Source organism: Solea solea, chromosome 3 (genome assembly GCF_958295425.1).
Source record: "Solea solea chromosome 3, fSolSol10.1, whole genome shotgun sequence".
NCBI lineage: Eukaryota > Metazoa > Chordata > Actinopteri > Pleuronectiformes > Soleidae > Solea > Solea solea.
Genome location: NC_081136.1, coordinates 3,816,999 through 3,841,208, shown reverse-complemented (window position 1 = coordinate 3,841,208; position 24,210 = coordinate 3,816,999). Strand labels below are relative to the sequence as shown.

The 24,210-nt window shown below is 42.7% G+C and overlaps 1 protein-coding gene across 6 annotated transcripts in view; it reads left to right on the top strand.

Moving 5' to 3' along the window:
* The first annotated feature begins 8,871 nt into the window (after window positions 1–8,871).
* Window positions 8,872–24,210, top strand: part of ppp1r12a (protein phosphatase 1, regulatory subunit 12A) — a 55,305-nt gene continuing 39,966 nt past the window's right edge. For 4 of the 6 annotated variants that reach the window (XM_058624374.1, XM_058624370.1, XM_058624371.1 and 1 more), the window contains exon 1: window positions 8,873–9,249. In XM_058624374.1, the coding sequence (XP_058480357.1) occupies window positions 9,013–9,249 (237 nt within the window). In that variant the 5' untranslated portion in view covers window positions 8,873–9,012. Of the gene's footprint in view, window positions 9,250–24,210 lie in introns of all 6 variants that reach the window. The other 2 variants (XM_058624373.1, XM_058624369.1) reach the window with 1 other exon arrangement.

The following is a 24,210-nucleotide window of genomic DNA, read 5'->3' as shown; positions in this document are numbered from 1 at the left end:
GGGTAATAATCATATGTGGGTGGCACTGTACGGGGGAGAGTAGCACAAGTAACACTTATCTATTTTTAAGCTGCTGCTGCTTGAGGGCTTCTTTTGTGAAGTGTGTGGATGAAATTTAACTGCACATCATTTCTGTATAATAGAGGACAGTTAAAAGCTACTCCTATGTAACTGAAGCCCGTGGTGGGCTTCATTTTCTTGAATTTAGAGAATGGATATTGTACGTTTCAAAATGACCCCTTAGAGATCTGATACCTACTGTATCTTTGAAGACATTCCTAGAGTAAGACTTTACCTTCTGGCCGAAATAAAGAGAGGATGATTGATGCTACTCATGGGAAAGACTGTAGCCAACAGATATCCACTGTAACGTGTTGTAGATTTTGGGATTACCAAGACCGTGGGAGACAAGGACTGTGAGGAAATGGGATCTATGTCACCTGTTAATTGAAACACAAACCTGTCCCTGTGTGGAACAAAGTGCCTTGAAGTACTGCCCATGACAAATGGGATGGTCTGCGACCCCTGAACTAGGAGAATGCGTCCACTGGGCCATCGCTCCCCGACCATCCACAAGGTTGAGTTCAGTTCACAATACGTAAGCGGTATTAAAACCCGATAGGGCCGAGGCTTAAAGACTAAAACGTAGCTCTGTTTTTCCACTCACACTTCTTTTTTATAAAGGTGAATGGAAATGATGAGGGCAGATGGTCTTAGCTGCTAAATGGAGAACTCTTAAACAGGTGAACTACTGCCTTAAAATAATCAACCAGATAAACAGTGGAAGTGTCCTGTTCACCTTTCGTGGAAAACACTTTGAGGAACGACTGGCACTGTGCTTTATTAGTTTTATTTAATTGTTCTTTTAACACGCTGACAAAGGACCTGTCAACAGTTTCATGGACATCGTAATTTGGCTTCTGTCACAGTGACACAATGAATGATTTCAACCTTCAGGAGTATTTTGGTAGTACATCAACTCATAACTGGGTAAATGTCATCTGTCAAAGCCTGAGCAGGTCTGCATGGCCTGCGTTGGCACCATGTAACGTCTGGTTTCTGGCTAAAGCATTGTTGTTCTTTTGTTTTTTTCATTTCTAATATATTGGAGAATAAAACAATGATATCATATTTGTTTAGAACGCGATCACATAGGCTACTTGGTTGACTGTACATTGGAAGTCCTGCTTCAGCCTTCACCGGTATTGTTGGCTTCATGTCGACATATCCTGTATGTTACGACAGTTGTAACAAACGATACCGCTGATGAAATGCGGGGGGAACCCGAGAGCAAATTCTATATCGTGTTACTTTCATAAACAGCAATAATATACTGTATATAATGACTTATTTTGCTTTTAAAATGTTCAATTTGCCAGAAATTTCCCTCATGAGCTGCTGAAAACTATCGCGGTTGCACCCAGCCAAGTCCTCCAGTGATATGGTTTCACTCTGCAGACACATCTAGCAAGGACGCGACTATAGAATTTCCAAATAAAGGGAACCAATCACAAATTAAGGTTTTTTTCCCCCTGGCGCGTTCCACAGAGCTACCCCACGCCAAAATCCTTAAACGTCATTACTCGCTCCTAGAAAACAAGCACATTTGTTGACATGTCGCCCCGCACACGTAATCCGAATAATTGGTCCGATTGGTTGTAGGTCTACCGTTGGTCACGCCTCCTGGAAGTTGGAGGTGACTACACCCTATCCATACTCCATACGACGCAGTCTGAGTTAGGGTTAGCCAAAGGAGAGACTGGAGTATAAAGACTGGAAACACATTCATTCATGTTAATATCATTCGGGTAACAGTATGTCAATGTTGTGTCTGCAACTTTCTTGGGTACCTGCAACTTCTATCTGAACCACGCTACTAATTTTGCATTTGGAAAGTACTGCATGTTGCAAAGAACAAGGACTGAGGATTTGTTTTGTCCCATGTGTCCAACGTTGTAATTGCATTAACAAGGACAGGGTCCATGACCAGAGTGTGCATGACAAGAGTACAGCAATATTTTCCCCCGACAGATTTAAAAATATCCTCTCTCCGTGTGGTCATTTGTAATCGTGTAATCTGTCTCCCTGCAGCTCCTCCACGATCATGCTCGTTTTCATCTGGCCGGGACCATCACGTTTCATTTTTCAAGGCCGAACCTGATGATGTGCTTTTTTCCATGGCTTGCATGGGATGATTCACTGCAGCTTTTCGCACTAACAGGCTTCGCCGCAGCTCCAGATTTCGGCCTATTATTAGCCCCCTTTTTTTTTCTCTCGATGAAACAAGGTCACTCAAACAGCCTTGTCTTATTAAGCTGTCACTGCTCATCTGGCCTTAAAGAAACACACATGGCAGCTAAATGTGTCCGCATCGTTGTGATACACATATCTGACATAACACTGTCACCCTACATTTGAATTGAGTTAGCACAATTTAAACGTCCTTTGTCATAATGACAGTAGAATGGCCCGGGATTGAAAGAGCAGAATGAAATGATGCGGTGGCAGCACAGCCCCTGCTAAGTGAAAGCGACTGCCCTATTTCTGTCCAGCGTTTGAGCTCAGCTGTCGTCTGGGAGTAGATCACCTCGTGAACACTAGCTGCTCCCACCTTCCACCAGCCTCCCTGCCGTACACCCTGAAACCTAAAACCTGGGTGCAGGGTACTTCCACTAAGATTTCTGAATGAGGAAACAGACTATTTATCTAGTGCACACATTATTTGACAAGTGGATATTTTTTTGAAATGCAGCCATAATAACATGCTGCAACAGCCACAGTCAGCATGTATTGCAATAGTCAGTTAAAGCTGCTAGATTCCTGCTAACCTCCTGCCCATTGCTACCATAAGAGTTCCATTAGCGTCAATCAGCATTGGTTAATTAGGCTTCTAGAAATATAGTTTTAACTATGAAATGAATTTTTTGGACAATGTTAACTTTTAAAAATTCTGTTAGTGTCAGTGGTGTCACATTTTGGCTAAGTTTATTGCTAGGTTCCTGTCCAATGCTTCCATTAGCATTCAATTAGCTTCAATTAACATTGTTTAGTAAGAGGTTTCAGGTACCTCAGGCAGTTGTACACACAACCATTACCCTGCAGAGATGATATCATGTTAGCTGTTAAGATAAAAATGTCGACAATGTCATCTTCAAAGCTTCAGCGATGTCATGCTGTGGCTCACTTTATTGCTAAGTTCCTGTCCATTGCTGCTTTCAGTTTAGCATACCATTAGCTTCAATCAGCATTGGTTAATTAGAGTTTTCAGGTACCTCAGGAAGTTGTAGACACAACACTGGCATAACATTACGCTGTAGATATTGTATGATATCAACTGTTGATATAAAAATGTCGACAATGTTATTTTTAAAGCTCCTCTCAGTGATGTCGTGTTGTGGCTAACTATTTTTTTGCTACGTTCCTGTCCACTGCTGCATTTAGCATTCCGCCAACATCAATCAGCGTTGTATAGTTACCACAGGAAGTTGTAGACGCAACACTGACATAATATTACCCCGTAGAGATGATAAGATGTTAAATGTTGATATAAAAATGTCCAGAATCTTTTTTTTATTTTTTTTTTTTGAAGCTACTAGTTATGTTGTGTTGTGGCTAACTTTTTATGCTTGGTTGCCTATCCAATACTGCCATTAGCACTCCATTAGCGTCAATCAACATATGAAGATATGATCCAACTGTTGATATACAAGAAGAAAGAAACCCCTCTTTCTGGACTTCATGGAAACCATCTTACAAACTATCTTAAAAACAACATTTAAAAAATGTTGTTTTTAAGCGAAAACATTGAGCTTTTCAGCTCCATATCAAAGGATACACGTCACTGAGCAAACGCTTTATGCTGAAGTGTAAAAGTTAAGTTAGCACGTTATTTGAAAGTGTCTTCATACGTATTATGTGTGAATTGACAAAATGTGTCTCACCAAGCGAGTCCTCTCTAAGTTTCTCAACCCTTTCTCAGTGTAAATCAGTGATAACTGTCAGGAAAAAGAGCATTTTAACACTCATTCTAACATGCGTTTCACTGATGGCATCTCTAATATCGGTTGCCTCAGCGCTGGAGCCCAGACAATCGCAGGAGCGCCCACAGCAAATGTGACCAGTTGCCAGATCGGGTTACCGTTCTCGTTCGTCTTGATGAGAGTGGGCTGACACAACTTTCTTTGTCTCCTCTGCCAGTCCCTCATCTGACTCTCCTCTCGCTCTGTTTCCCTGGCCAACAGGTTTCTGTTCCCTCCACTCCACCGGCCTGACAAATGATCGGGCCTTGGAACAGAGTCTGCGCTCTCGTTCCACTCTGCCCGTGAATACTTTGGACAGTTGAAGCCCTGACAGTGTCACTGGACGGTCTACACATAGTTCACATGCAGTTACACGGAGCCAGGAGGATGGTGCACACGGTGTACACGCGGTGTCACCTTGGCGGGCCGTTCCTCCACGGGTGAATCCTTCTGAGAAACTCTTACCTGACACCACGGGGGCCGGGACTGTTTTTACTCCAACAGTGACTAATCGAAAGCGTCTGAAGAGTATTTCTCAACCGTGTCCACTGATTACATCAAAGCATGACTATTTCTATCTCGCTTGATAAGTCTGCTGCCCCGGAGCCGTGCGCCCGTGGAAGGAGATGAGTGTGTCAGTGTCGCATGCGCCAACGGCAGGGAGTTTGGGTGACACGGGATCATGGGAGCAGAGGGCGTCTGGCTTCTGTCAGATGGAGCCGAGTTGTCCGCACATCAGCGGTCACCCGCTCGGTGAGTGCTGCTCGACTGCGTCTCCTGACCGACGCGCTGGCGGTGGACAGGACTCGATACAGTTACTGTATGAGCGGTAGAAAATAAAAAAAAAAGTATTTCCCCCGCTCTGATCTCACTGGTGTGAACTCTGGAGGGCTGGAGGGTTTCAGTACCGGCCAAGACTGATAACACTGATCACTGTTTTTGTTACCAAGATACAGAGAAACTGAAGAGAGAAAATGGTTGACAAACTTACTTAGAAATGTAGAGGGAAGCCTAGGAAGTAGGAGAGCGGTTATTAGCCACCAGGGGGCGAATTTCCTGGTTGTTTGAATGGAAGTCGACTTGTCGTTTGATTTATGGCGTCATTTAACATTTTCCTGAAGAGTTAATGGTCTCAAAGTCTTCTTCAATAGAACATACTGTCAATTTTTTAAATGACGTGTTCCTATTTTAAAGGAATATTGACGACAGATCATGGGACATATGAGTAGACACCAGTTTAGAAGTTATATGTAGAGCTATTCACCAATTAAAATACCTTTATTGTCCACCATTTTCTATAAATGGTGGACAATAAAGGTTACAAAAAGGCTTCACAGTTAAAGCAGCAGTCTGCAGGGTTGCAAAAACAAAATAGCTGAATGATGAGTCTCATCCCCGGGTCAAGGACACTTGGATGATGATGATGATGATGGATGACGCGAGGTAATCTCTCCATCTCTGAAATGCCTCACCGATACTGACTCAAGATATTTTTGCTTTTATTTTTTCCCTTTTTCTTCTCTGCTTTCTTTTAATGCATAAGACGTGTTTTTAGCAGCACTGGAACTGCGATGTTTCCACCAAAGGGACATCGTATGTCTCCCCGGTTACAGACCAGATTTACCCAAGGCTGGATCAAGAGCCCAAGGTGCAGAAGTTCTCTCCCAGATTACTTGACAGCCTGAAAGGTTTTTTATGGAATTGCTAATCAATACAGCTAAAGATGTGTCACCTAATAGCACTTCTTTGGTTCACATTTAATAAGATAGCACTGGACACCCACACAGAGGAGATCTGAGTCGAGTAGAGCCGAGTCGTGCTAAAACTGCATATTGGAAAAGCGCCAGTAGATACACAGGAGTCACTCCCAGACACTTTATCCACTCAAGGAACAAGAAGAAGAGCAAACAGAGGAGAGAGTGAAAGGTAATGAAAGACAGGACGTTTGTCTTGTGACACTCAAACAGTCTCAGCGAGTGTGTAAAGTCCTGCTCACACATCCCATCATTTTGAATCATCACAAGCGCCGCAAAATGCCGATAGCGACCTGGCGTCAACGTCCACAAACACAATTATTTGCACCGAGTCAAAATAGGTGATGTACTGTACAGCTCTGAGGTAAATACAGCTGCAGAGGGAAGAACAAACAGGAAGCTTTACTGGAGACTGTAGATCTTCTGTACGTCCAAGCTATTCCATGGCCTTGGAGCGACGAGAGCCCCCCCTTATGTAACTGTGCTGTTGACATTGTTCATTTTAAGCAAACAAGGCGACGTTTGCAGAGTTAAAAATGCAAACACCTGTAGGGGAAAACTCCCTTGAAGGTTAAACTACACTGGTGATGAACGTCGTCTTGACATCAAGTGGATATGCAGCACTTCTATTTCTGGCGGACGCCGCAGCGGAGCCGCCTGAATTCAGCAGAATTTAGCACGAGCAAGAGAGGAAGAAGGAAAATAAAACAACAACACATCCTCATGTTTCACATCACATCATAGAAAGAATTCCTTGCAAGCCCAGCGTGCTCCTGTTTCTTCGCTCGGTATAAATACTGCTCTGTTTTGTTTTGTTTACGGGGCGAGAAGTACTGCGAGAAAACCTAGCCGTGAGGCGCAAGCAGTGTAAATATGCGGAGCTGTGCGGGTCAGAGCGCAGCGCGTCCGTTCTGCGTCCAGTGTTTTTTTGGGGGGGGGCCCTGTCGAGTGTTTTGAGACACAGAATTCACTCCTGAAACGTTTCCTTTGCAGTTTCAGTCACGTTCCAACCTGGCTTTTTTTTTTTGCAGCCACTGAGCCGCTTTACGAGTGCAATCTGTCTTGACATAAACAAAATCACTTCTTGTTTGAAAACGCTCAGTTCTTGTTTGAAAACGCTCCATTTTTGTTTGAGAACGCTCAGTTTGTGTTCGAAAACGCTCCACTTTTGTTTAAAACGCTCAGTTCTTGTTCAAAAACGCTCCATTTTTGTTTGAAAACGCTCAGTTCTTGTTTGAAAACGTTCCATTTTTGTTTGAAAACGCTCAGTTCTTGTTCGAAAACGCTCCATTCTTGTTCAAAAACGCTCCATTTTTGTTTGAAAACGCTCAGTTCTTGTTTAAAAACGCTCCATTTTTGTTTGAAAACGCTCAGTTCGTGTTCGAAAACGTTCCATTTTTGTTTGAAAACGCTCAGTTCGTGTTCGAAAACGCTCCATTTTTGTTTGAAAACGCTCAGTTCTTGTTTGAAGACGCTCCATTTTTCTCTCTGTCAAACAGTCGTCCAGATATCAGCGCGCAGCACACAGCTTCCTGACACTGACGCTGTCGGCGTTAGAGCATCAGCGATGACTCAGTAGAACCGCAGTCATTTCCCCATGACGCTTGTGATCTCAACCCTCTCTCTCGTCTTTTCTTCCCGTGCGCCACAGTTGGAGTCTCCTCCTCTAGCTGTGTTTTCACAAACATAAATGATTCGAAACTTTTGCCTACGGTGTGACACGAAGAATGAGGAATAAAAACCGAGGGTGTTTTTGAACACAATGGCTCAAGGTCACAGTTGTATAAATATTTTTGGATCGTGTTATTCAGTGGCTGGGTGGTGTCAGTCTGATGGAGCACAAGTGGCGTCGTTTACGTCTTTAAACACAACATCATTATCGTCTGTAATGACACCACAGTTTTACATAAAAGGGGGGCGGCTTGCGTACGAGGAGGCAGTTCCGCACCCCCCTGCTGTGTACACATGGGCGTCTGCCAACAATAACACATGATAAAAAAAAAGCACTTTTCGCCTGCATGGTCACCCTGGTTTTTAGCCCAATGTTTGAGGTGGACCACCCCGATGTTTGAGTCCACAAGACTGGACTGTCTTCAAGTGTTTCCCTTATCGACTCATTACAGGTGTTCTGAAGGAACTCAAGAATTCCCCTTCATGTGTTTTTATTAGACGGCAACCAAGAAGGTTACACATGACGTGGTTGGAATAACAGTTTTTTTTTTTGTGCCGCTGTTTTCAGGGGACGACGAGGGAAAATCCCCAAGAAAAAAGCTACGCTTATTGACTTGATGTTTAAATGACACTTCCTGAAATGAAAAGAAAGAAGAGGTCGCGTTAAGTTCGGCGCTATAACAACACGCTAACACCTGAAAACAATCATAGTCAGGAAGTTCATTGAAAAGTGGGAGTCTGTGGAGAGTGGATGTAGATTTAAAAACAAAGCAAAACAATGAATTAAGACATTTTGAGTACTTTTCTACATTAAATACAATGCATTGAGGTTGGTTCATGTTTTAATGTTTCTGACATAGATCTAATACACTTTAAAGGTCCAGACTATGACATTTAGGGAGAGTTTAAAGGCAAAAAAGTGCCATTTTGTGAGCTACTAGGAGCCACTGCCGAGGGGCTGAAGAGCCACATGTGGCTCTGGAGCCGCAGGTTGCAGACCCCCCTTGCTCTATGCGTAATGACGAAGAATTACATCCTTTTTGGTCAGTGAAGGCCACACTGGACCTCAGTGGACCACCTCATCCTGGTGCCAGCGCCTGGAAAGAAGCTGATTGTTTTGTGACCTAAGTTTGAACTTTGACCCCCATGCACCTATTCAGTATAAATAGATATCCCACAATACTTTTGTGAATATCTAGAATATAAATGCTGCTTGTGAATGAACCTGCTGACTGTTTTATGTAATATGTCCAAGTACTCTGTCTGTATTTATAGGATTACTCTGCTCACTCTCTCTCTCTCGCCCCTTATAATCTGCTGATGATGACGTTATACTGCAGCTCCTGGGCTCCAGTTCTCGCGAGATTATGGAAAGCAGCCCCAGACGCCCTCTTTCTCTCTCTCTCTCTCTCTCGCTCGCGTCTCTTGCTCAGTCAGTTCCCCCCCCCTCCTCTCCTCTGCTCTGCTCTCCAGCCCTCCCTTCCCACGCCCCAGTGCGCTGTGGGATAGTGGTACTATAAAGTATATCCTCTCTCGGAGAAAGATAAGAAGCCCGAGACAGGAGGGGGATGAAGATGGCGGACGCCAAGCAGAAGAGGAATGAGCAGCTGAAGCGATGGCTGGGCTCGGAAACGGACCAGGAGCCTCCCCTGCTGAAGAAGAAGAAGACGAAGGTGAAGTTCGACGATGGCGCCGTGTTCCTGGCCGCCTGCTCGAGTGGCGACACCGAGGAGGTGCTCCGAATGCTCGAGCGGGGCGCCGACATCAACTACGCCAATGTGGACGGTCTCACCGCCCTACACCAGGTTAGTGTCCCCGGCCTCCCCCCCCCCCGCCCAGGTGTTAGTCCGCACCGGGACACTGGCAACAACAAATGTCGCTTTGCCCTGCTAACAAGCGCTGTGCTCGGCTCTGCCGTGGAACACCTGTCAAATGGAAGCCATTCTCATCCCGTTGTTTACCTACCTAGCACAGCCGTGCTCTTCGACGCACAGTCGGGGTAGCTTCTCCTTCTAATGCGTATGTAATATACAGTGAATGCACGTAGCGTTTCAGGCGATAGTTCACAATAAACCACAAGGTTTAAAGCCCTCGCTTTTAGACCTACTTTTTTGGCCACAGCAAAGTAGCCTGAGTGTGTAGTTCCACGGGTGCAGTCTAATTGCTGTAGTTCACTGTTGTTGTAGCGTTGTGTTATTTCATGTTGTAAAAACACACAGGTCATGTTTCCTTTGTGTATTTACACGTAGGTCGCTTTGATAGCGGTGGTCGGATCATGTTAGGAACCAAACGCAAATGTTGTCATTGATAGAAACTCTGTCCAGACTCGAGTGGCTAAACGGTGGCTAGCAAGGGAAGGAAAAAGTCGATTTGTTGATAAACCCCCTGCACCGCGACTGAGGCTACCCTCTGGAGAGGAAGCGGATGCTAACGGCTAGTTAGCTCTAGGTTGCTGCTGCTGTTGCTGCCACAACGTCAGAAATAGTTGCAGGATAACGCGTCTTTGTTGCTTTTCGACTGCTTTAAACACCATATTTACCATCCCCATTAGTGCTTGGTGCATTAGATGCAATTTGATTAAGTAAATCGCAAAGCTAAAAGTACCCAAGCGCTACGTTAGCACGCTAAGCTAAGTTGGCTGAACGAGAGGGGTCGGCTAAAGTTAATTCATTCGTTAGCTCGCTCACGGAGAACGTCACTTGTTCACGTTTTGAGTCGGACCTGTGATTGTTGGTGTTTATCGAGTACACACATACATTTAAGTCTAGTTAAATTAGTACAGGAGTGTTCTGCGCTCACTATTTGCCCGCTAACCACTTTAGCTACGACGATACTCGTCTGTGGAGCTTTCCAAAGACCAAATAACGAAATGGCAGCCCGTGTTTGACTTTCGGTACTTTCTGAAACAAACCGTGGAGAATTGTTACTATACACAGTCCGTAACGCACTCATTTGGATGCCGAAACGTTATGAAAGCGTGAAGGATCAGATGCAGAGAAGAGATTTTCGGTTATATGTAGTGTACCTACAATAGATTTACCGTTACATGTAAAGTCCATGGATTTTTCACTGGGAATCATTCATCGTGTCATTGTAGTTTCTCGACTTGCTTACAGCCTAATTCAGTTGTGTTGTTTTTGACAGTTGAAGAAATAGCAACTGGAGGATTTCTGTACATTAAAACCCTTCAATCATTTGGAATACATCACATTGTTTATTCAGGAGAGCAAACTTCCATCAATGCAATTTAGTTTCCCACAGTGTCAACATACTCCACTGTTTGTCAAAGTAAAGAAATGTTGTAAATAAATCTTAAATCTGTATGTGTATCACTGTCGAAATCTAATCATTTCTTCCTTGGCCTGTAACCTACGTTCCCAGAACTTGTCATCAAAATCCAGCCTTTTTCCTTTTTGAATGATTTTGATCAGAGGCAGGCACCTGTGACTCCAAGTAGAAGACATAATAAGATAGTAGTTTATAACCAGTTTCTGTACTTCAGAATATAATGTTTTAATTTGTCATGGCATTAACTGTACTTAAGTCTCTGACTCAGTTTGTACAGAGGACGTTACCATTTACTTTATGGGCCATAGACGTGGAGTGAATGGACATCTCAGGTATTTTAATGCTTGAGAAATCCAAATGCTTTGTAATTGCTTGTGGTAGCAATTATGTTCACAGTGCCTTTAATGGCATGGACGGTGTTTCTTTTTTCTCCCGGTTGTCTTAGTAGTGTTGAAATTATCTAAGGATTAATTGAAGGATTCTGAAATAAAATGTTTAGTGCATGCATAGATCTCCAGTGATGTCACCTCATTACTCATGCCCACATGTCTAGTCTTTGTAAGCCTGTATTCTACGGTTTACTGCACCTTGCTTCTCGTGGTATGTCTGTTGCTTCATGCTAGTAAAAGTTTTAGAAGCAGTTTTTCCAGGCTAGATAATGGCCATAGTTTTTTTTAATGATGATTCCAGTTCAGTGTGTCTGCTTTCATGAATGCTGTTGGTAAATCAACCGTTCGTTGCTGAGACTTATCTATCATTAAGTGTGGAATTAGCATGCCCCCTGAACCCCCCCCCCCCCCAATGCACCGTGCAAGCTCATTGGGTGGAAACGTTGCCTTTTTTTGGGCTGATGTACAGGGATGAGGAAAGAATTTGCAGTGCCGCTCTCCTAACCTGACCATCTCTGGATGAGATCTACCAGCGTTTGATCCCTATGCTTTAGGTGTTTTGCTGTATGAAGTACTTGAAGAAGGCACAACGGATTTGTGTGCTCAGATGCTAATCCCAGCGCTGCAGCGATATTAGCTGCCTCGGGTGAAATAAACAGGAGATTGACTATCTATCACCTGCTGTCTTTGGCCACGTATATTTTGTTGATTTAAGGAAATGATAACAAACCTCAGAGTGTAATAAGTTTCAGAATCTCCTGTGACTCCTGAGACAGTAACTTTTTTTGTCCGCGTAGCACGATCCCTGAGCTGAGAAGCACCACATGTGATTTTTGTCAGTTTAATTTTGTCCATTACACTGCAGTGGCTTATTCTTTTGAGCGACTGACCTCTGGCTTTGTTATGACATGTGTTGTGATGTTACATGAGGCCTCACTCCTCACTGGGTGCAGCGATATCACTCCCACCGCTGCCGGTGACCGGTGCAGGGTTATAAATACCCCCCACCACCAAGTTCTCCAAACTGGGTTTCAGTAGATGATACTAAGTTTGGGTATGACTCAGAGTCTGTCGCTCTGCTTTGTAGTGCGCCCCTTGGCATAGTCTCGCATTAAGGCAAGCGTTTGTGTCGCCGTGTGAGTCACAGACCCCTGTGTCGCCTTTTTTTTTTTTAAATGACATGTTGCCGAACGGCTCGTAAACATGATCTTTTGTTGTCGCCTCTGGTGTAATTCGTAACAAAGACCGTTGTCGGCTCCCTTTTGTGTGAATGAGCGTTGTTGGGGAGAAGGGTTGAAGAATTAACAAGTAATAATTAGGCATGGACAAGTATGAGGTTCAGTATGATAATGGCAACCAAAATCAGAGATACAAGTTTTTCTGTTCCACGTAGATGATTTCTTTTGCTAAACTTCAGTTACCAAACCCCCCCCCCCCACCCCCAAAAATGTGAGAGACATGGCGATATTTATCAAGTTTCTGAGAACAAAAATGTGTAGTTTTTAATCTGCTGATTATTACAAACTACAAAAAAATGGTACAAGTAGCTTGTGTGTTTTAACATGGACTAAATTAGATCATGTTAAACATTGTTTATACATTTTGTGTTTTACATGCACATACACCCTGTCACTCTGTGAAGGGGAGCGAGCCGATACTAGCTCATTAATTAGCCATATTTTCTGCCTCGGCAGCAAGCCTGTAGTATTTCTGTTATCACTGCTTGACGTGCTAACTGCTGTAGCTCGTTGCTAATTTCCAGACAGCTGAGATAGGGGGGGTGTTACTCCTCACTGTACTTTCTGTCCTTGACAAGTCACAAAAGCTAGCTCATACTGTGCAAACAATTTGATGGAATAGTTTTGTGGATATGAAACTGTGAATTTTTTATACCCCAATATACTTTTAAACCCAGAAAGTGGTACACAAGTGGTATACACACATATAATAAAATAACACAGTGATGCCATAAAATACCTGTTTTCTGACGTAACATACCCAAACACAGACGGCCGTGTGTGGGGAGGGGGGTGAGGAAGCACGAGTGAATGAGGAATCCAGTAGTAGACAAGTGGAGATTCCAGGTCCCGTCGGCTAAACTGGTCTCAGAGGCTAGCATTCCGAGTCCCGTCGTCCTAGCCCCGTGCATTCCTAAGATGACAGTCGCTAGAAACCATGGCAAAGTGAGAGGAGGGCAGACATTCCTCAGCTGTCACCGTAAACCCCTCCCCTCGAGTCATTTGCTCTCTGGCTTGACTCTTTCCCCCCCCATACGATGCCAGGGCAAAAACCTCAGCTGACTGCAGCCCACTGAGCTCTGCTGCCGAGGCAATTAGTGTGGAGGTGACCAGGGCTTGTCGCGCCGCAAGAGAAAATCTCCACACTGACCTACAGCTGAACTTTTTTTTCTTTCCTTTAGCATGCATGCATGACCTTTGCTGATCCCTCAGACCGAGGTGATGGGACTCCTCAGCCCGGCTTAACGCGTCAGAGTTGGGTCTTACAGTCCCCGCGCGCTCTGTTGACACTACACACCTTCATTATGGCCCTGAAGGCTATGAACATTATCTTGTTCGGTCTCCATGACAACGACTCGGGGAAGGTTGCTAGTCACTTGTGTTGGTGGATTTGCATGTACTGAGTGGGAGTTGCATAACAGAGCACAGAGAGAGAGAAAGAGAAGTGTGTTTTGCAGTTTGAAATGAGATTTGGCTTCGTGGGTCTGGTAATGGAACAGTTGCAGGGGCATGTGGTGGAAGATGGTGAGGTGTTTCTTTCTCATCCAGGCCAGCATCACTCATTTTAGCACGTTACATAATTGCTGTGATCTCACTACAGCGCCAACTCTGAGACTCGGAGCTGGCCAGAAATGCCTTTGGCATGTCCTCCTTTTTCCTGATAGAGTCATCATACATGGTTCACAAAGGTGCTTGAAATGCTTAAAGTAATGACTGTATTTCTTTCACAACAAATTTGCTTATTGACTGAATAGATTGCTTATTAGTTGGAGGAATAAAATAAGTCGGAAAAGCTAAATAAAACAGTTCTGTCTGGACCTCACTTGAGTGTTGTGGTTGTTTATACCTTCTTAAAACTACAGTATCTCTTGTATTTCACCCTAGCTGTAATGTGCTGGAAAAGCATGAAAATTACCCTTGAAGAAGGTGCATCAACCTTGTAGCATCCTCTCACAGACCCCAAGCCTTGTTTTCGTTCTGCCCGAAGAAGAAAATCCCACCATCTCACCTGTTATACTACTCTACAAGATGTGTGACATCTTATTTCCTGAGCTTGTGGATGTAAGCGGTATAAATAACACATGAAATTATCCCAGAGGATGAACCTGTGCTCCCATCATGCACGTGGGTTTATTTGGAAAGGACATTAATACAAATCATGGTATATCTGCATTTGATATTTAGGTTTTAGGACTGGGCAGAGCTTTCCTTTTAAAAAGCTTAAGAAAGGAACTTCAAACACTGATTAAGAACTTTGAACTATGCATAGCCTGCTGGAAATTATCAAGAGAAGTATAGCTTTCCACGTATGTGTACTTGAGTTGTACCTGTGTGGTTTACAGCAGGCTGTCATTCTTCTTTGTTGTCTCTTTAGACCAAAACAAGACAAATTCATTCCCAAAGCCTGACTCGGCCCCCCCAGTAGATTTTCTTTGGGTCCCTAACCAGCTATGCTGAATTTCCCTACTCTTAAGTAAAGATTTATGTGCATAAGTTGAAAATAACATGCATGAAATGAAGGTGTTATAGATTTATTTTAAGCATCTCCTGGAAATTATTCATTTGCCAATTCAAAATGACATGAGGTGTTACATGAAAAGTGCCTTAGAAGGAAGATGACGGCTCCTTTTACGACGTTTTCATTTTCCTTTTCCATTAGCTGTGTCTTTTAAAAGAACCTTTTCTTAAGGCAAAACTTAATTGGCAGCAGGGTCTAATATTTTTTGACGATAGAGGGTGAAAACAGGCCACTGCTCAGGAGTAGTTTGTTGTGCGTAGAGGCGACATGAAAATACTTTGTTTGACTGTCTTGCATCAATTGTTGTCTGTTTTTGGAAGCCGTCTGCTTTCACATTACCTTTCCATGAAAAATGCCCTGTGCTCTTTTGTCGAGGTTGAAAGTCATGCTCCATAAGAGCAGCCAGCCAGTCATTCATGCGTTTCTAACATATTCCAGAATACATTAAGATGTAACTTAATAATTCATACACTGGAATCTAGACTGTCTAGGTTTCATTGTTCTTTGTCTGCTACCCCGACTAGTCAGGTGCCCGTGCTACATGAACGCGATTAGTTATTATTTTGCATGCGTGATATTTCTGGTGTACGATCAAAAGCATTACTCTGAAAAATATTGACGAATCCCAAACGGCAATAGAGTCAGTTAGTGGAAACATTAACTCCATTAGGATAATACTAACCACATGAAAGGGAACAGGAAAACTGCAACTGATCACCACACATCATCTGTTTGACTTCAAACACACGACACCGGCCGGCAACGGCGGGGATGGAAGAATCAAAGCAGGCCTGGATCAACATTGATCAAAGCCAGAGAAGCCTTCAAACAACAGCAGGGACAATAGTAAATGGACAGTGCTGGTGGTGTGATGTCTTTTATTACCTCATTTTCATTTTAAAAATCAATCGCATAATGGATGGAGTGACTGGCAAGTACTGAAGCTATTTGATTTTTGCATAACAGGCACCAAATCGGAGTAGCTGAACTTCAAATTAGGGTTTGTATGGGTTGAAAAACACTTGAATTTTGGATGAATTACTTGAAACTGCTTAAAGTAGTCATTTTTTTCACAACAAAAAGCAAATTCACTGAATAGTTTTCTTATTAGATGAAGGAATTAAGTAAGTATGTCAGAGTCTAAATGAAAAACACTGCTGGGATGTCACTGCCATGTGTGACGGTGGCTGTAATAAAATACTGTTTTGGCTTTTGTTTATTGCAATATCACCATCTCCTTCTACTGGGGTCAAAAGTATGTTTTCTCAGAAATCAACCGGAGCAGTAAGGTGCTGGAAATGTGTGAAAATGGAGCATGAAAGTGCTCAAATCCTCAAATTCTCCATGACTTTATGGCGTCAACTCCCTTTTTAGAAAGGCACCGATCAGCCACACCAGTCGCCTGGTTTTATTGCGTTTGTTTTGGATTATTGGTGTGTGTGTGGATCATTGAAATGCTCCATGTGGTGAGTCACCGAATGAAGCGCCTCCTCCCCGCGTGTTAATTTTAGAATCACAGGCCCCGGCTCGTGTACATATATTTTACCTGGTGGTGTCTGTATAATTGGCGTGTCTCTCCTTGTCTTGCTGGCCTTGCATGCCGCTCCGCTCAGCCTCTCTCTCTCCCTCTCTCTCCACCACCACCACCAACCCCATAATCAACAGCAGGAAGTCCTCCTCGCGGGGGTTTTGCGCGCCAAAGCGTCACAAACGCGCCAGGTTCGTCTGCCGATTGTGACACACGTGTGCGCTATTTCAAGACACTGCACCACACACACATACAAGTGTATCCGATTTGCGACAGTGGTTTCATAATGGGGGGGGGGGGGGGGGGGGGGGTTTCACACATTCTCTTTAGACCGGATTCCAACTCTCTCGCTTTATGACAGTCTTGTGATAACACAACATAGGTGAAATGCCACAGGCCCCCCCACCCCCCCCAAGCGGGTGCTGGCTGAAGTATTTCAGTCGAGCGTCGCTGCAGGTTGGAACTGGTTCACCTGGGGTCGTAAGGGAGAATTCCTCAGTGGAGTGAATTTGCTGCCACGTACGTACATGAGTGCACCGGCTGAATGGCAGAGCTGCCGACGCGGACTTGACCTTATATAGGATGAATGAATATTTGCCTCCACGTGTGGAGATAACGTGTAGAACCTTTTACAAATGAATCTTACTTCTCTAAACCGACTGTTGAGCTGCTGTGAAATGTTTGTGGGATGACTTCAGCTTGTTTTCTTTTTTTTCTGCCCCATAGCACACACAGTGTCTGTTTTCTTAAGTCAGGTCTTCCTCTTCTTCTTCTTGAAGCCATCCCGCTGGTGTTTGCTTGGCGGCAGTTGCACGCCTCACACCGAGTGGTTTTTTTTTATGAGCTGTTTTTGAACACAAAACACCTGGACAAAGCACCAGAGACTGTGTGTGTGTGCATTTCTGCATCGTCCTCCACAGCAATAATGACAATTAAGTCAAAGACGGGGGAGAAGGAGGGAGAGAAGGAGAGAGAGAGAGAGAGAGAGAGAGAGAAAGCACATGTCCATTTGTTGTCTTGTGTAAGGGTGAGGTTGCATTCTTTCCGTTTACTCTCAAAATGGCTGCTTCTTCAGATGATGAAATGAGGGACAGAGGTGAACAGCCGTGATTGGGTCACAAGTCATAATCTGGATTTTGTGATGATTTAAAAACAAAATAGGGCAGCAATTTCATAATCGTTGAGTCTGTTGAGTTTAGTGGTTCAAATGTTTTTTACAAAATGTCTTGTTTTGTCCACAAACCAAAATGACTAAGTGTCACTGAGGTTTTTTTTTATTTGGAGCTTAGAAAACTGAAAATATTCATATTTAATGAGATGGAAAATCAGAAAACATGTTCAAATTATTAAAAACAACCTAAAAACAACATGCATGTGTAAATTCACGATGACACAGTTCAAGAAAATCCACCTGCGTCTACTAATGACATAAAAAATTTCCCTTTTTAAAGCTAATTTTAGCTGATAAGATTGGGAGCCAGTACACTTGTATTGTCTTTCCTTGCAGATAATTAGCTCTGATGTTTCGGTTGTGGTCAGAAGACTGAATTAACCTGTTTTTGCTGTGATCCCTTCTCCATTAGTGTTGTTGTGAGTCAGTGCAGTGTCGGTAAGCGGTCCTGGCCGAGCCTTGACAGTCTGAATGCGTCCTCTGGCCTCTTATTGAAATGGACTCGCATCCGCGTGTTAGCCTGGAGCGAATGTTGTTCATGTTTTTATACGTATTCATATTTCTCTCACTGGACAATAAAAGGGATTCAGCTGACTTAACTGGTGAAGGAACGTCTGCAGTGACATAAGCATTTCTGAATATGTATTTGTTTTTATTTAAGACAGGAAGTCAAAATGTCGATTTAGTGGTTTGTCAAACCTGGAAGAGCTTGTTTTTGTCCACGAACCAAAATGATTCGGTTTTTAACGATTTCTTTACGTGGAGCAAAGAAATGAAGAAAATATTCACATTTAAGAAGCTGACATGATCAGAAATTGGGTTTTAATCATGAAAAAAAGCTTCAAACCAATGATCGATTATCAAAATAGTTTAGTATTAATCGAGTAATTGTTTACATAGACGTTATGCAAAATAGAGAAATCTTGCACTTTTTAACATTTCAAAATATATCGGTTGTCACAGAATCGTTGTATCGTGATTTAATTGGTATCGTGAGGTTCCCACTAGGGCTGACACAATGACTCGATTAATCGATTGCTGAGTTAAACTGTTTTTGATATTTTGAGTGTTTTTAAGGATTTTTTTTCAGCTTTTGAATATGAATATTGTATATTTTCTGGTTTCTTGGCTGCATATAACAAAGAAATCATTCAAACTCAATAGTTTTTGGCTTTTGGACCAAACAAGACATTTGAAAACACTGGTCCATAAAATGTCAGAAAATGTTGATCAAACGATTACTCGATTAAAGGAGAAAATAATCAACAGATTATGAAAAATAATGAGTTGCAACACATGTTCCCACATGTCTGTGATTCCCACATGTCTGTGATTCCCACAATTACTGTAAATGAATGTACGCAAGAAAAATACTGGAGTTCAGTCATGAGAGAAATGTCAAAATATGACACCGAGTCACCAGTGTCCCCAGAGACACTATTTCATGCTTTTATGGAGCTTAAAAGTCAGGTCACTGAGTTATTAATGAATAATACATGAACCAAAACATGTCCAGCTGTTGCATAAAAACATTAAAAAAAAAACCAAAACAGTGCTTAGAGCCAGTGACGTTGTTTTCCTGAATAGATAGTGGACACACACACAAATGAATTCTATTTATTACACTTTTATTATTCCAAACCAAATTCATTTAATAAATAATAATAAAAATACTGAACGGTCTCAAGCGCAGAGAATGAACCAGTTGGTGCATAATCGTGTGTTCTTGTGTGTGAGCATTGGTTGTAGCCGCAGCTGATACTCATCACTGATGTGGCAGATAATCAAAAGAGGAACTTTAATTCAGTTTATTTGCTTCCATACGCTTTTGTGTTTAATTAGGGCTGTTTTGTAGCGCAACATAAAAAAAAATGGATGCCTCTCATGCCAAGTGCTGGCAGGCTCCCAGAAATGCAGAGGCAAAAAACACAGCTCTCTGCTCGTCTTTCCTTTACTGATGTGGTTCTGGTCAGAGGATCAGGGTGTTGGAGATTTCAGGCCAGAGAGGAACAGGAAGTGGCTGTTTATTTTTCTCATTTCCTCTTTGAGGCTCCACTAGTGAGCCTGCTTCTTCCACTCCCTCTGCTCTTATCGCTAATGCAAGTCCAACATAGACATGCATGCATATAGAAAGCTACGAGCACTGCCACTACACACACATTCTCTTTATTCATAACATGCAACAACGGTGGATTTAATTGATTTTCATTTCATTGCTTTTAAATTGTGTAGTATGTGTTGCAGCAAAATAAATTGACATTTTCTAATTTAAAGTCAAGGTTTAGGGCTGCAACAAACAAATATCGTCTTATTTGATTCATCTTTTCATTATTTCGTTGATTCATTGATTAGTTTTCTGGTAAAAATGACAAAAAAAGAGTTAAAATGTTTATTTTTGTTTTCTAAAACCCCGAAATTATGTTTTTTTTGTCCACAAACTGCAATTATTCAGTTTTGAAGGTTTGTTTTTGTTATACGGAGCAAAGAAACCACAACATTTGTACATTTAAGAAGCTGAAAATAGTTGATTATCAAAATTGTCTTGTAGCCTTGTTGCAAGGTTGCTCAGTTCCAATTGACAACAATATTTTGGTAATCAGCCAGTTTTTTGAAATAGTTAAAACAAATTGTAGCTTTCAGCTTTTTAAATGAGAATTAAAAATTTGAATACTGAATAACTTTGGTGTGTACACACATAGCACAACATTTGAGAACATCATGATTTTAAGTTTTGGTGAAACAACGATCAATAGGTGGTAGGTGATAGGCGGTAGGTGATAGGCGGTGTTAGTTTTGCGTAGCAGTCGCGGTCCTTTGGAGTTTCACCCCGGTGGCGATGATCCATACGCTTTCGGCTAATGGCTGTAAATTGGCGGAGTGGCTTCAGTATAGACCCCTGGCATCTATACTCTTCATTTAACCTTGTCGGGTTCATCGCCCGTCGCAGTGAATGGTGACATAATGCCGATACACTGCGTAGAAACGAGGGTAGGGGGGTTTGCTTGCTCTGTGTACCACACTCAATGCCCTCTTTAGTGGACGGACAGTGACTGCTGACTGAGCTGTCCTCTGTGTCGTAGCCTCTGCATAAGGCTTCTATTATACGGAAATATCAACAGGGGTCGTATTCTGCCTCATCTCTCCGTTGCTATCTGACCTCTCTGCACTGGTGCTCCCCCTCCCTTTGCCTTGTTGGCTCTAAAGTGAGGCTATTGTTTTGGCTGTGGAGAGAAAGCCCAAGTGAAACATACAGTTAGGATCTTGCTGGCATTTTTTTTCTTCCCCCCTCTCTCTTCCTCAATCCTGGTCTCCTTTTTTTTTCTCCATGGGAATCCCAGGGCCTTATATGGTTGTCCTCAGTAGCAGCAGCAGCAGCAGCAGCAGCTAGACTACTGATGTGTGTGTGTGTGTGTGTTCTGGTTACAGATCCCAACAGGGCTCATTTAGTATAGGGACCCAGCTGGTCGCCCTGCAGCGCTCTAACCCTCCCCACCCCTCGCACCCTCTGGCCTCCTGAACCCTGCTAACAGTTGCACAGAAGCTGTGATCTCCTTTTTTTTGTTCCCGTGTGTCTCAGGTGTAAAACACACTCGCGTCACCTTACAGAATCAGATTTTTTTTCACGTCCACCTCTCAGCGCCGCGGCCCCAATCTCGCGCACTTGCACTCATGCAGGCACAGATACATAATGCATGCAGGCGGCGAGAAGGAATTCCTTTTGTGGAAGTGGCTGCGCGCCTCTGAGCCGGTGACGTAGCGCGTGAGGAGTGGCCAGAGCACTGATGCCTGCAGCCCTGAGGCTAGGAGTATTACTTATCTGGGAATTTCTCCACTGGTATGCTAGTCCAGGGTCTGGCTGATCGCTGGTTAGGTGGTTGCAGAGAGAAGTTGTAGAGCACCGGGGGGGAGAGAGGCCAGGTTCAGCTCCAGAAGAAGCTGCCATGTTGTCCATATTTTATGTTTCTTTATATGGGTAAAACTTGTGTGTTGAAACTTTTGTTGTTGATGCAGTTTCTTGTTTCTTGGAAGTCTTAAAAAGGTCTCAATAAAAGTGCAAAATGATTATGTAATATGGCAGAAAAAATCAAAATAATTAGTTTTTACGAGTTTGTTTTGTAATGCTTTCTTTAATCCTAATCCACATGGAAACAGAACGAGCCATATACGATCATTTTTCTCTTTTGTTCTGAACGCGTCATCGTTTCAGGAAATCTTTTAAAGGCGCGCTCACTGTAGTACGTATGCCAAGCCTCTATGTGGCACTGTGACGTTGCCAAAACATTAAAAATGGAGAACAAGACTTTGAGCATGCACGTTAAGTTTTCTCACCGTGTACATGCTGTTATTTTTAAGGAAATCACAATCGCAGAAACAGAATTGACCAAGATAGTGTGACCAATAAAAGGAAAATAAAGGCAAATACACCAAACAAACTCCCAACACATGAAGAAGACGACCACAAAAATAATCGATTTATCATAATCTGCCGATTATTTTTGCGATTAATGGAGTAATCGTCTGGTCCATAAAATGTCAGAAAAGGTTAAAAAAGATTGATCAGCGTTTGTCAAACCTCGAAGTGTTGATGTTCTCAGTTTTGTCTACAAACTGAAATAATTCAGTTTTTAATGATTTCTTTGTTATATGGAGCAAAGAAAACAGAAAATATACACATTTAAGAAGCGGAAACAATAGTTTATTATAGTCGATTAATCGAGTAATTGTTTCAGCTCGACTCCCAACACAAGAAGAGGACCACAAAAATAGCAACATGATAGCAGAGGTGGGGCAAGGCTGGCATATTGAGATTATTTTCACTCTGGTGCCCGTTTTCATAAGCAGCGTCTCTAAAACACTAGTTCAGTGTAGATAAAAAGCTTTTGCAGAAACCCCTGATCACAATCGAAGTAAGAGCGACTCGAGCCTTCTGTGGTTTGGGGGGTTTTTGAACAGCTGCTCCAAAACTAAACATTGCTGTGATAATCTCTGTGTTTGATGCTGTTGTAGTTTTACATCTCTGTATGGTGGAGTCTCATCGAGAGGAACCTGGATTCTGTTGCTGTAAAGCGGAGAATGTCGTTACACAACACTGAGCAGAATTCCTGATGCTGCCTTTGACAAATAAGGGCTAAACCTGAACTATGCACATACAGTAGCTCAGTGCTACTATAGGTTAAATGGGCTTGGTTGAGACGCCCACCGTTGTTTTTAAAACAATACAAATAAGAAGTTGTATCATTTCCTTTCTGTAAAGAGTGGCCGAGGTTTTACGTTCACTTACAGTAATGTCAGGACACTATGCTTCACTTTTATTCTGCTAAAAGTTAACAACCTATGGGTTGATTATGTGATAAGGAGAATTAACCATAGGTTTTTGTTGTGTGCCAGATGGAAAACAGCATTTCATGCCTATAAACATATGTTTTTATTCTTTATTCTTATGTGTTGAACCTGTTGTGCATTAAGTTTGGTACACATTTTTTTGTTTCGTCATAAATTTTTATTGGAAGTTGTCAAAAATACAGTTTAACAACCATTTTGGATTGATGACAGTTTTAATATTCACTTAACGTGGAAAAAATGTTATGGCTGTAGGAAAGAATGAGTGACATCTAATGGCGAGATTGCAGATTGCACTCCTTTTTTCCCAAGTGTGTCAGGGAACTACGGTGGCCTTTTAGGATGTTGTTCTTCCCTGTTTCTGTCGTTCACTTCCACTTTAAAGCTTGTTTTTCCCTTTAGGTGCAAGGTGGCGAGAACCTTATCTTTAGTACATATAGAACACTTGTTTTAAAGCAAAGAACACCATATTGTGGGTAGAATGAAGTGTTAACACACGGGTGGTCTTTTTTCTTTAACATATACATTGTTTGTCCTTAGCAGCCAAGCTAACTGCCAGTCATGGTTGTTAGCATGTGCAGGCACCGCTCCACTCCACTCCAGCCACTGAATGTAGATTACCTGCTGGCACAGTGTCTTTACCCGTCTACTTTATCTGTGTCACCGAGTTCTAAGCAGTAAAAAAAAAACAGTGGAGGCGCCACAACAGCAGCAGCAGCAGCTTTTCAGCGCTAAAGTCGTCCATCTGAGGGTGATACTAAAGGAAGTCAAGGAGGGGAGGGGTCTTCAAGTGTCTCCTTGATGTGGAGTGCTTCTAAATTAAGCTCGGAGCTTTTCTGCACGACGGCAGACTCGATAATAAACCTACCCCTGCTTCTTCTTCCCGTACACACAGTAGCTGTGCCCACAGTGAGGGCCTGGACGTGTTTCCAGGACGTAGCAAAACTCAACTCTCTAATTGTGTACTGTGTTTATGAGTGGAGTTTGGTTAAATGGTAAGTTTGCGTAAATTAAAGGCACACAAGAAAACATTAGAAGCTCCTAGAAGTTCCTACTAATGCCTCTGTGCCCTTTTTGGATTGGTTTTCCTTGGAGTTCTAGATTAGGTTTATTAATCCCATATCTTGATTTTCAACAGATGATGTAAACGTCTATAAAAATCCACAGATTTCATAGGTGTCAGAGTTTAAGGCTGCAAAGGTTTATCGATTATTAATCGGGCAACCATTAGTTTTAGTATTTTATTCAAAATTTAGCTTCTAAGTGTCACGCGGAGCAAAGAAACCAGAAAACA